This window comes from Puma concolor, chromosome B1, assembly GCF_028749965.1.
Source record: "Puma concolor isolate L17-30 chromosome B1, mPumCon1.1.hap2, whole genome shotgun sequence".
NCBI classification, from domain to species: domain Eukaryota; kingdom Metazoa; phylum Chordata; class Mammalia; order Carnivora; family Felidae; genus Puma; species Puma concolor.
Genome location: NC_141670.1, coordinates 28,181,337 through 28,194,715, shown reverse-complemented (window position 1 = coordinate 28,194,715; position 13,379 = coordinate 28,181,337). Strand labels below are relative to the sequence as shown.

The following is a 13,379-nucleotide window of genomic DNA, read 5'->3' as shown; positions in this document are numbered from 1 at the left end:
TTAAAAACTAATCCAATTATTGTACTTTGCATTCTTTTCGTTTTTCTTCCTAACTCCTTTCTGTAACCTACCTCTGGACTAGATCCAGCCCCTGACTACTTCTCTTGTTCAGTTCTTCTGACTACTTCTTCATGTTCAGTTTCTCTTCCTCTTTCTCTAATCACGCGTTCATTCTCTATGAAGCCAAGCTGACTGCCCCAGACCGCTTCCACCTGACCCTGCTCTCCACCCTGCCTTCCTATGATGGTTTAAATCTCAGATGTCACATACTCTGTGTATTGGTCAGGGTTCAACCAGAGAAACAGAACTGCTAGGAGTTATAAATTAAGAGGTTTATTGCAAGGAATTGGCTTACACAATTGTGGGGGCTGGCTAGGCAAGTCAGAAGTCTGTGGGGCAGGCTGGAACTCTCAGGCATGTGGTGTAGCTGCTGTCTGTAGGTGGAGTATCTTCAGAGAAGCTCCAGGCCTGCTCTTAAAGCCTTTTAACTGATTGGATCAGTCCCACCCAGATAATCTGGGACACTCTCCCTTCTTTAAAGTCAACTGGTTATGGACTTCAATCACATCTACAAAACACCTTCACAACATCACCTAGATTGGTGTTTGAGTGAATAGCTGGGAACTGTAGCCTAGTCTAGCTAAACTGATACAAAAAACTAACCATCACACTCAGAGACACCCTCTCTGGCCACCCAATCAGAAATAGGTCATTCTTGCTCTACTGCTGGTTTTCTCCATGGAATAAGAAGAGGACCCATCATCCAGGTACCTGGCTGGCTCAGTTGGTACTACATGGGACTCTTGATCTTGGGGTTGTAAGTTTGAACCCCATCTTGGGGGTAGAGTTTACTTAAAAAAAAAAAAAAAAAAAACGCAAAAAAAGGACCCATCGGCAGCTGTAATTGTTTATCTTATTATTTCCCCCAAAGACTTAGTTCCTTGAAAGTAGCCACACGAATTTGTCCCCGTTTACCCAGCACTGACCACAGTACCTGACACATAATAGATACTAAAAAAAGAAAATTGTTGAATAAATATATGGATGAATTTAAAACATTCTATTGTCCCCAAGCATATAAGCACCTGTTTTCAAACAATGTCTGTCTAAATTAATTTGAAAGACTTCCATGGTGTATGTATTAATCACAGTTCTCCAGAGAAACAAAACCACGGGAGATTATACACACACACACACACACACACACACACACACACACACACACACGCACATGCATTTATTTTAGGAATTGGCTCACGTGATTATGGTGGCTCCTTTCCTCACTCACATCCTTGCTTCTCCTTCCCAGCCAGCCAGTTGTCTGTCCACAACTGGAAAATGGCATTTTTCTTTAACTTAGTGAAGAAAATATGACAGACAGATGACTGGAAAGGCAAATAACACAGTATGTAAACTAAACGAGAATTGTGAAAGCAATGTTTTTTGTACGTTCTTAATATCACACCAAAACACATTTTGGTTTCTATAGTGCTGTTCCCTTTATCAGAAAGCCAACTTTTATGCTGCTTCTCGCCAGTGCTTTTGTTTGCTCTTTACTCACCCACGCCTTCCTGAGCCATATAAGCAGATCAAAGAGAACCTGGTTGAGATTTCTCTTCCTGAAGGAAAGCACCTGTTAAGGACTCTGGAAAGGAACTATCTTTGTCCCAGTTCACAATGGATTGGCTTCAGCTGTTCTTCCTCCATCCTGTATCACTTTATCAAGGGGCCGCTTTTCCTTTTGCACTTCTGTTTAATTATCTCTGCACTATGGACTCATTTTCCACCCCTGCCAGGTAGGTTTAAAGGCTAATTTTGCTCTTACATCTATGAATACCATAGTAGGTCAAAAAGCACGGATTGGCCTGAAGACATGAAGATTAAATAATGAATTATACGGGGGCGCCTGGGTGGCTCAGTCGGTTAAGTGACTGACTTCGGCTTGGGTCATGATCTCACGGTTCACAGGTTCCAGTCCCGCATCAGGCTCTGTGCTGACAGCTCAGAGCCTGGAGCCTGTTATGGATTCTGTGTCTCCCTCTCTCTGCCCCTCCCCAGCTCATGCTCTGTCTCTCTCTGTCTCTCAAAAAATGAATAAATGTTAAAAATTTTTTTTTAAAAATAAATAATTATACGGTTGTTTTTAAGTAATTATCACTACCACTGATTATTGATTGCTCAATCATTGATATCTCTATTAGAGTGAAATGGTAGTGGAAATTGACATCATGTCTGCATTGACTCAAAGTTTGACAGGTTTACATTAAAGGGGAAAATGGTGAAAATAAACTCTGGGGAGAGATGGATGTTGACTTAGTACAGGAGTTCCCCAAACAGATATGTCTATACCCCCACCATATGTCCTGTACTCTTGACCAGTCCTAATTTCATGGAATTTTATCATTTTCAATAAAATTAAGTTTTATTAAATATATAACTGATTTTTAAAATGCCTTTGTATGATTTCTCAGAGAAATGGAATAAGTCGAAATAAATTATGTTAGATTGGCTGGATCTCAATCTGGGGTCCAAAAATTATTATCATTAGAGACTTGATAACTTGATTGAAATGATTTTTGTGTAGTTAATAAGTTATTATTATTTTTTATTTGAGAGAGAGCACAAGCAGGGGAGGGGGTAGAGAGAGAGAGAATCTCAAGCAGGATCCATGCTCAGTGCAAAACTGATATGGGGCTCCATCCCACAACCCTGGGATCATGACCTGAGCCAAAACGAAGAGTCAGACTCTCAACCAACTGAGCCACCCAGGCGCCCCTGTATAGTTAATACATCATATACATTAAAGGCAGCCCGTGTTTTTAAAGAAGTTTGTGGAATATCCTTGTGTCACATGAAAATCCATTGCCCGAGGGCTACCTCCTAATGATTCACTTATTTTGGAAATTAAGATTTTTATACACTGGGGATTTTTAAGTAAGATCTAGTTGTATGTAATAAAAAGAACTACTGAGTTTGACGAATCTGTGGTATATTACATGTTCACAACTGGTTGACGGCCCTTACCTCTCGCTTCGGAGGGGAGCAATTGTAAAAAAGTTTCCTATTGAGAAAGAATCACAAATAATAAAGCAAAGCAAGTGCAAAAACAAGGGTTAATTCTCATAGGTTAAGATTGCCGGCTTTGGGGGCGCCTGGGTAGCTTAGTAGATTAAGCGTCCAACTGTTGATTTCAGCTCAGGTCATGCATGATCTCATGGTTTGGTTTGTGACTTTGAGCCCACGTGGGGCTCTGGACTCTGTGCTGACAGCATGGAGCTTGCTTGGGATTCTCTCTTTCTGCCCCTCCCCTGCTTGTGTGCACATATGCGTGCACATGCGCTGCCTCTCTCTTGCAGAAAGAGGGAATATCTCAAAAATAAATAAACTTAAAAAAGAGAGAGAGAGATGGCTGGCTTCGGAGTCAGCCTGGCGGATCCTGGGTCCTTCCCTTCCTGAGTGTCCTGTGTATGTGAATAAATTCTCAAGTTGATCTGTGAAATGGAAATAATAATGCCTATCTCATGGAGTTATTTTAAGGATTAAATAAAGCTATTTCTTACAAAGAGATTATTAGCACAATGCCTATAATAAAATAAGTACTCAATACCTCATGTAGCCTACATTGAACATGTGTAGACATTTTAATGTTTACAAAGCCTGAGGGCAGTTGCCACTTCAGGCTTCTACTTCTGCTGTGTAAGGAATACATGTTCCCCTTATTTTTCCGTGGCAGGGAAGCACGGGAATGGCCCAGGCCCTGTGTGATAGAGCAACTTACACGGGGACCACCTATCAGTCCCCCCACAAGAAAGACATTCTTACTAATGTGTGTGTGTCGCTGAGCCATGATACATACCCTGCAGTGGTCAAGAAAATGTAGGCCTCTTTTTAATCTTTTTGTTTGTTTGTTTTAATGTTTATTTAGGTTGAAGGGAGGGAGGGGCAAAGAGGTAGGGAGAGAGAATCCCAAGCGGGCTCCGTGCTGTCAGCGCCGAGCCAGATGTGGGGCTCGAACTCACGAACCATGAGACCATGACTTGAACTGAAATCAAGAGTTGGACGCTTAACTGGCTGAGCCACCCAGGTGCCCCAAAAGCATAGGCCTCTTTGACTCAATTTTCCTATCCCTGACCAGTCAGGACCTATTTTCACACCTCTTCATTCAGATTTATTAATTTGGCACCAATTAAAACAAACAAACAGGGGCACCTGGCTGGCTCAATTGGGAGAGCATGTGACTCTTGACCTCGGGGTCATGAGTCCAAGCCTCACAATGGGTGTAGAGGTTAATTAAAAAAAAAAAAACAAAACTAAAAAGTAAACAAACAAGCTAACCTCCATACACTGTGGAAAGAAGAACTGAGTCCTCATAATGTGAAATTTCCCAGGTCTCTGCACATCCTCAGGGCATCTATCAGCTTCTGAGGGAGGCAGTTTGCATAAACCACTTCACTGACGTGGGTCTTTGACAACATTAAGAAAAACCATCAACTCCTAAGATCTTTAAAGTGCAATAGGGAAGATTAAGAGCACCTATAAAGATTTTCTAATTGAGTTTTTTTTTTTTTTTTTTTTTTCTAATTGAGTTTTCAAACAGTTAGTGGAGAGAGGCACGGAGTCCCCTTTCCCGCTCTCTCTGGAATGGTGCAGGGCAGTGCAACCCAGGGAAAAGGAAAGAGGCTCATCTCAATGAGACGATGTCTAGAGAGCTGTCCTAGATCCTCGACACTAGCTTCCCATCACTTTTCAGTCAGGCAGCAAACCACTAGATTAAAAAAAATTTTTTTCTTAATGTTTATTTTTTAGAAACAGAGAGACAGAGACAGAGTACAAGGGGGGAAGGGCAGAGAGAGAGAGAGAGAGAGGGAGACACAGAATCCAAAGCAGGGTCCGTGCTCTGAGTACAGAGCCTGATGCAGGGCTTGAACTCACAGACTGCAAGATCATGACCTGAGCCAAAGTTAGATGCTCAACCTGCCGAGCCACCCAGGTGCCCCAGCAAACCACTAGATTTTTTAAGATGTCCCCACCAGGGAACCTTCCAGAGCTGTCACCCACAGGATTGTCAGGGGAGGGTGTTGTTCCCACTTGAATGGTGGGTATCAAAATTTGTTTCCGGAGGTAGGTGTTTTCAAATGGACTCTGGCTTTTTCTCCCAGGGTTCTTTCCCTCAGAAAAACAAAAAGAAGACTTTGGAGTGATAACAGTATGGCTCCCTTAGGTGTTACACGGGATTCTCCAGAATGACATCTGAAGTGACTCATCTGTCACGCTGTTCCAAGTCAGTCTCACACTTGTCCTTTTTCTTCCAGGTACCTCTTTCTCCTGGCTGGAGGCGGGGCCCTGGCCTGGGCTGCTATGGGTTCCTTCGCCGTGCTTGTCCTCATCCCTGCTCTGTGCGCCGGGGTTCTGATTTCCTCTCTCGGTCCCCGGGATGTCCACAGGTGGGCTTTCTTCTTTCAGATGAGCTGGCAGACGCTGTGTCACCTGGGTCTGCACTATACTGAATATTACCTGCAAGAACGTCCTTCCATGAGGTAAAGCGGCCTGTTCCCTTGGCTGTATTAAACCAGCCAAGGCTTTGCTTGTGCCTGGGGTACGTGGAGAGACCCTGAGTGTGGAGTTTGAATCTCAGTTCTTGCACATCTGAGCAGTGTGACCTTAAGCAAGTCATTTAACCTCTCAGCCTCCATTTCTTTTCCTAAAAAAAAAAGTGTGCGTGTATGTGTATATGTGTGTTTATGTCTCTGAATGCAAATCTTTGATGTTAGAGATAATGTATATAAATGTAGTGATGTGACTATAAATAACTACCATGTGTTGCCTGTGTAGCACAGTATCTGGCACTTAGCTGTACTTAACATTGTGCCTGAAAGGGCGTTGAACCAGGGGTCCCAGGGCCCCTGGATGAGGCCTGTCTTGAAGTGACTAAGCACTATTTGCTGAACTCAGAGTTGGTGGTTTAGACACACGGCCAGCGGCCTCTCCTCCCCTTTAATAGGACCAGGAAGATATCAATCCACTGTAAACCTTTGCTACCTTCCCATGGAAGCTGCTGTGCAAGAGTTTTGCTGCTGCTTCTTTTTTTTTTTAATGTTTATTCAATTATTTTGAGAGAGAGAGAGAGAGCAAGCAGGAGCAAGGGAGGGGCAAAGACAGGGAGAGAGAAAATCCCAAGCAAGCCCCACACAGTCAGTGCAGAGCTCAACGCAGGGCTCGAACTCACAAACTGTGAGATCATGACCTGAGCTGAAATTAAGAGTCAGATGCCGGGGTGCCTGAGTGGCTCAGTTGGTTAAGCGTCCAACTTCAGCTCAGGTCATGAACTCATGGTTCATGAGTTCAAGCCTCGTGTCAGGCTCTGTGCCGACAGCTTGGAGCCTGGAGCCTGCTTCAGATTCTGTGTCTCCCTCTCTCTCTCTTCCTCCCCTGATCGCACTCTGTCTCTCTGTCTCTCAAAAATAAATAATGATTAAAAAAACAAAACAAAAAAAAAGGAGTTGGATGCTTAACTGACTGAGACTCACAGGTGCCCCAAGAGTTTTGCTTTCATTGAGACTCAGCTATTCCATCGTCCCAGAAGGGTGGTCACCCAGTGTAGGAAAAAGAATCAGTCTAAAGAAATGTTTTCATGAGTCCCTGAGATCACCAAGATTAGAGGTATCTAATACAGGTATGTCTGTATTCTTGAGGCCTGTGGTCCCTGGCTCCCTCTGTTATCACAATTGGCGTGGGTCCATGGTCACTCACAGAACCTGTCGAGGTGGGTCACCAGTCTGATTCTAGCTTGCCATTGCTTCACTCATTTTGCCATCCCTGCCACACCCAGAATCCTTTTCTTTATCCTCACTGTCTTCACCAAAGGCTTTAGGGTTTGCTTCTCAGAAGAAGAGGCAAGATGGCAGCCGGTAGGGAATGGGGAGTACTGACTAGGGTGTGGTGAATTAGCATTTCAGTGGGAAGCCAGGACCTGATAGGGGCTGGAGGAGCAAGTTAAACGGGATCTGGTTGACGGAAGGAAGGCTGAGCCAGAGCTGAAATGGGAAGATGTGCTGATTTGCTCTGGTTGTCATAACAAAGTAATGAAGACTGGGTGGCTCACACAACAGAAACTTACTTCCTCTGGAGGCTGGAAGTTCAAGATCAAGGTGTTGGCAGGTTCAGCTTCTTCTGAGGCCTCCCTCCTTGGCTTGTAGATGGCTCTTTCCCCCTGTGTCCTCATCTGGTCTTTCCTCTGTGTGTGTCTGTGCCCTAATATCCTCTTCTCATAAGGACACCAGTCATATTCGTTTAGGGTTTACCCCAATGACCTCATTAAAAAAATTTTTTTTTAATGTTTATTTATTTTTGAGAGAGAGAGAGAGAGAGAGAGAGAGACAGAGTGTGAACAGAGAGAGAGGGAGACACAGAATCGGAAGCAGGCTCCAGGCTCTGAGCTGTCAGCCCAGAGCCTGATGCAGGGCTCAGACCCATGAACCACAAGATCATGACCTGAGCTAAAGTCAGACACTTAACCAACTGAGCCACCTGGGCGCCCCTGATGACCTCATTTTAACTTAATCAACTCGTCTCCAAATACAGTCACATTCTGAGGGACTGGGAGATAGGGCTTCAAAATACGAATTTACGGGGAACACATTCCACCCCAACAGAAGGAATGTGAACAGGGGTTGGTGGCATTTGGAGGCAATTTTACTTACTGTTTGGATAAGTCAGATGAGGTCACTTGTCCTTAAATCCTCAGACTCACAGAATGAAACAGCAGCATTTGGGAAACAGTGCCATTTTCTCTCCACAGGACAGCAACCCTGATTGTAGAGTGCACCATATAATTTTCCTTAATTTTCTCCACAATAACTTTGCCAGTAGTATCTTCTCTACCTTGTGACACTGAAGCCAGAGCAGTTCAGGTGATTGGTTAAGAACACCCCTCAAATTGCTAATGACTCAGTGCACACCCCGAACCCCTAGCTTGACTCACATTCCTCAGCACAGAAACCACAGCCTGCAAAATCTTACTATCAGGGACCGGTTCATATTCAAAACCTCTGCTTTACTATAGTCTCTTCAGTACTAAATTTTTGTTTCTTCCATGGCAAATTTCTTCCAGGTCCCTGATCCTAATCTGTATAGGCCATTCTTAGAAATATTATAATCAATATTTCCCCACGATATTCCTTGTCAGTCTTTTAGTTGCCTCTCGGATTCATGATTAATTTCCCCATTACCTTAAAAAAAATTTTTTTAATGTTTATTTTTGAGGGAGAGAGAGACAGAGTGCAAGCGGGGGAGGGGTAGAGAGCGAGGGAGACACAGAATCCAAGGCAGGCTCCAGGCTCTGAGCTGTCAGCACAGAGCCCAATGCGGGGCTTGAACTCCTGAACAATGAGATCATGACCCGAGCCGAAGTCAGACACTTAACCGACTGAGCCACCCAGGTGCCCCGATTTCCCCATTTACCTCTTGATCCTGCCCAGAGTAGCTTGTGGTCTGAACTAATCTAAGAGTCTTTGTGGGGGCACTGTAGGCCAGGACATCGGTCTTGATCATTCAGAGCTATTATCTGCTGTGGGGTCATGTGTGAGGGACTGGACTGGGATGAAATAAATATGGGGAGCGTTTTCACATTTAAATAAATCTCTTTCAGGTTCTGCATCACTCTTTCCTCCCTCATGCTCTTGACCCAGAGGGTCACATCCCTCTCTCTGGACCTTTGTGAGGGAAAAGTGAAGGCAGAAGCAAGAGGCATCAGGGGCAGAAGCTCTGTTCTTGAACATCTGTGGAAGACACTGCCCTATTTCAGCTACTTGATCTTTTTCCCTGCTCTCCTAGGAGGCTCCCTGTGTTCCTTCCAGAGATTTCAGGCTCGTGTTCAAGGGTCCAGCAGTTTGGGTCCCAGGCGCTCTGTCTGGGCTCTGACCCGGATGGGTCTGCAGATTCTGGGCCTCGAGTGCCTAAAGGTGGTCCTGAGGAAGGTGGTGGGTGCAGGAGCAGGTCTGACTGACTGCCGGCAACTCCAGTGCATCCGTGTCATGTGGTCCACAGCCGAGCTCTTCAAACTCACCTACTATTCCTGCTGGATCCTGGATGATGCGCTCCTCCATGCAGCAGGCTTTGGACCTGAATTTGGTCAGAGCCCTGCTGGGGAGGGATACGTCCCTGATGCGGACATTTGGACACTGGAAACAACCCACAGGATATCCCTGTTCACGAGAAAGTGGAACCAAAGCACAGCTGGGTGGCTCAGACGCCTCATATACCAGCACGGCAGGGCCCGGCCGTTGCTGCAGACATTTGCCTTCTCTGCCTGGTGGCACGGGCTCCATCCAGGACAGGTGTTTGGTTTCCTCTGCTGGGCTCTGATGGTGGAAGCTGATTACCTAATCCACACCTTTGCCAACTTGTCTATCAGATCCTGGCCAATGCAGCTGCTGTATAGAACTGTCACCTGGGCCCACACCCAGCTCATCATTGCCTATATCATGCTGGCGGTGGAGGTCAGGAGCCTCTCCTCTCTCTGGCTGCTGTGTAATTCTTACAACAGTGTCTTTCCCATGGTGTATTGTGTTTTGCTTTTTCTATTAGCGAAGAGAAAGCATAAATTGACCTGATATCTTTCCCCAGCCTTCATCTTATACATCCATGAAATAGAGTTTAAAAAGTGCCAGATGGTGTGTTGATGATGCATATGCTTGAACTTTTCCATACTAGAAGGTTTTTTTTTTTTTTTTTTTCCCAAGTATTGGATGTGTATACCTCATGTCTTGCCATAGAAATTTGGGCATCTACTTTAACAAGCTATTATACTGGTACCAAAGTCCCGCCCCCCCCCCCAAAAAAAAAAAGAGACAAAGACATGGTTTCTTCCCTTGGGGCTTACAGTGTAGGTGTGGAAACAACATTTAGGTAAGGGGATAGATAAAAACTTTAGGTACTGTGAACCAAATGACAAACAGTATATACATGGACACCTAAACATTGAGTGTCCAGTTGGTCCACTTGATCCTGGACCATGAGTTCAGCAAGACAAAAACAACAAAAACAAAAACCTAAGTCAGGGGCGCCTGGTTGGCTCAGTCACTAGAGCATGTGACTCTTGATCTCGAGGTTGTGAGTTCTAGTCCCGTGTTGGGTGTAGAGATTACTTTAAAAACAACAACAACAACAAAAACCCTCTAAATCATATAATTGTGTGGGTTTGTTACATGAACTAGAGACTCATGCTGATCCATAAGTAATTTGAAAAATTTGGTCTCAGAATGGAAAGGCTGATATTATCTCAGAATATGTTAATAAATTGAAAATCTGGCTGAGGCTTGATAAGCACTTACATAATTGTTAAGTGCAAAACTGACCCATGAAATATGTCACACAAAGAGACCAAGAACAAGAAGTAAATCCTATTTTAGTACAACGTTGAGGGTCCAGTTCCCTTTTCTTGGCACATCCTAAATAATTGTCTCCGTTTCTTCCTCTGTTAGGACTTAAAATACCCCAAGAGAAAGCTGTCGAGACCTCCAGTGGTAGTGAAGCCACAGTCACATAACGATCGTTTTCACATCTGTGGGCCACCTGGCATGTTACAGAATTACAATTTCTCTTCAAATCAATTTTAGCTCAGCTTACTTTAAAAACTTACCCTCTTTCTAAGCAATGGCATTGGTGAAAATCGAGTTTAGTGCATTAATTACATTTTATTCTCATATTTACTAAAAGGAATACATACAAATCGTTTGTGTCCCACTTAAAATCATCTGCTGACTCCGTTTATTGCACCATGGGAAGCACTGCACAGCATCTAATCTTCCCAAACCAACCATTTTCATTCTTTACAAAATTTAAACTTGCAAGTGAGCTTCTAATTTTTAAAACCTGACGAAGACAGTCAGAAGTTATAGATCATTCAGAAAGTTGTGTCGGGGCTCCTGGGTGGCTCAGCTGGTGAAGCATCTGACTCTTGATTTCGGTTCAGGTCATGATCTCACAGTTTGTGAGTTCAAACCCCACATCAGGCTCTGTGCTGTGTCGGCATGGAGCCTGCTTGAAATTCTCTCTCCCTCTCTCTCTGCTCCCACCCCACTCAAGCTCTCTCTCTCTCAAAATAAATAAATAAACTTAAAAAAAAAAAGCTGTGTCAATATCACTCACTAACAGACAGCAAACAAACAGCCCGATCTTCACACACAGAATATAGCACAACAAGCAGTGAGGGCCCTGAACAGATGGCAGGAATTTGTAGTGGCCTTAACCCTCCGGCACTGCACTCAATAGCCCAGAGGAGACAATGTGGACAAACAGGATTTTCCAAGGTTGGGGATAGTCAAGGGGAAGCAGTAGGTTGCCAAGGGGATGTTAAAGTACTCTAAGACCATTACAAGCACGTTGCTGGAAGGACATCCCTAGAATCCGACCCAGACAGGCAAGTGGGATGGTAGTGGTGGTGTTATAGGTTGGGAAGAAAGATAAATAACCATTGCAACATTATTTATCATTAAAAAAAAAAAGTCAGCATTAGGAGAATGGTTAAGCAATTACGATGGGCTATGATAGAGCTATTAAAAATGAATGGTTGAGGGCGCCTGGGTGGCTCAGTTGGTTGAGCGTCCGACTTCGGCTCAGGTCATTATCTCAAGGTTTGTGAGTTTGAGCCCCACGTGGGGCTCTCTGCTGTCAGCTGGGAGCCTGCTTTGGATCCTCTGTCTTCCTCTCTCTCTGCCCCTCCCCCGCTCACACTTGCACTCTCTCTCTCTCTCTCTCTCTCAAAAAATAAATTTAAAAAATAATAAAACCATTAAAAAAATGAATGCTTGTATACAGGCACGTCTGAGGAGCTAGCTACATGGATGTATGTGTTCAGTTTATGAAAACCCTTCAAATTGTACACTTAAGATACGTGCAAGTTTATGTATGTACATTACACTTGAATAAATTTTTTACATGAATGCCTTTAATGATTAGGAAAATGCTTACGATAGATTACTCAATTTTAAAAAGTAGTTGGTTAATAAAGTTTTTTAAAGGGCAATTTGGTCTCCAAATCTATCTCTCTATTGATGGCCAGGGGTAATTTCTGCTCCTCCGATTGGTTAAAACCAGGACATCTACTTCCTTCGCTTTCCATTTGCATCCTATAGAAATGCTTCATTTATATTGGACAGTATAAAGAACAATGTGATTTGAAGGACTTAATCTAAGGAAAAAAAGTCTGAGCCAGACATGTAGATCCAGAAGCCATCTGTCTGCACAGAGGAGATTCCGGGATCCAAGAGCAGAGAGCAGAGAATGTATCTTCTTCCAATCCTCATGGCCTTTGTTAGGACTTAATTTTTGAGTTCCTGACTCCTGCTTCAGCTGCTCCCTCAGCATTTGGCAACTTTAGTTTCCCTTTCCTTCAGTTACTGATTATCACTCCCAAGACCCCGCCTATTGCCTCCCAAATTCCTTTTGACATATCACCGATAGCACCTGCTTTTTCATCTCTGTCATTATTAATCTCATGGCTCTGACCTTGCTTTCGGACATTTTTCTTCTTTTGTTTGATCTAGAAAGTGGCCTTCAGGCCACCCCTGATTTCTGTCTTATTCTGTCCTACTTATAGGCCCAATCAGAATAGTATTTTGATAAATTATGTTTATCCTCTATAAATGCAAGGAAAGGGCCAGCAGCTGCTGTCCTGTAGGTGGTACCCTGGACAAGTGAATTAGATTCTCGGGGCCAAGTACTAGAGCTAAGTAACCCATAGAAACAGCCCCCAATGGGGCTGAAGCCCCTGGCTTCTGGCATCCTACCTTTTATCAGCCAACTTACTCTAAAGAGTTTGGTAGGAGGCTTCACAGATCCCCCCATGGGACCTCATCCAAATTTTGAAAAATATCATTGTATGAGATTCTGTTGATTAAGAAATTTCTAAAAATGGGATAAGCCATTAACAGACACATGAAAAAAATGCTCAGCATCACTCATCATCAGGGACATACGAAACAAAACCACAATGAGATACCACCTCACACCTGTTAGGATGGCTAAAATTAACAACGCAGCCAACAACAGATGTTGGTGAGGATGCAGAGAAAGGGGAGCCGTTTTGCACTGTTGGTGAGGATGCAAACTGGTGCAGCCACTCTGGGAAACAGTATGGAGGTTCCTCAAAAAACTAAAAATAGAACTACCCTATGACCCAGCAATTGCACCACTAGGCATTTATCCACGGGCTACAAGTGTGCTGTTTTGAAGGGGCACATGCACCCTAATGTTTATAGCAGCACTATCGACAAAAGCCAAAGTATGGAAAGAGCCCAAATGTCCACTGATGGATGAATGGATAAAGAAGATGTGGTATACATATACGATGGAGTATTACTTGGCAATCAAAAAGAATG

The 13,379-nt window shown here is 43.9% G+C and overlaps 1 protein-coding gene across 1 annotated transcript; it reads left to right on the top strand.

The window, feature by feature from the left end:
- Positions 1 to 1,327: 1,327 nt before the first annotated feature.
- Positions 1,328 to 11,536, top strand: MBOAT4 (membrane bound ghrelin O-acyltransferase MBOAT4). The gene is made up of 3 exons (XM_025932889.2): positions 1,328 to 1,796; positions 5,313 to 5,537; positions 8,648 to 11,536. Exons 1-3 carry the CDS (start codon positions 1,678 to 1,680, stop codon positions 9,609 to 9,611), a joined length of 1,308 nt encoding a protein of 435 aa, XP_025788674.1. The 5' UTR covers positions 1,328 to 1,677; the 3' UTR covers positions 9,612 to 11,536.
- Positions 11,537 to 13,379: the final 1,843 nt, after the last annotated feature.

Excerpts from the sequence above, each read along its gene's own strand:
- MBOAT4 (XM_025932889.2), top strand. The coding sequence starts at position 1,678 with ATGGATTGGCTTCAGCTGTTCTTCCTCCATCCTGTATCACTTTATCAA. Across the intron at positions 1,797-5,312 it reads TCATTTTCCACCCCTGCCAG|GTACCTCTTTCTCCTGGCTG; the intron begins GTAGGTTTAAAG and ends TTTTTCTTCCAG. Across the intron at positions 5,538-8,647 it reads CAAGAACGTCCTTCCATGAG|GTTCTGCATCACTCTTTCCT; the intron begins GTAAAGCGGCCT and ends AATCTCTTTCAG.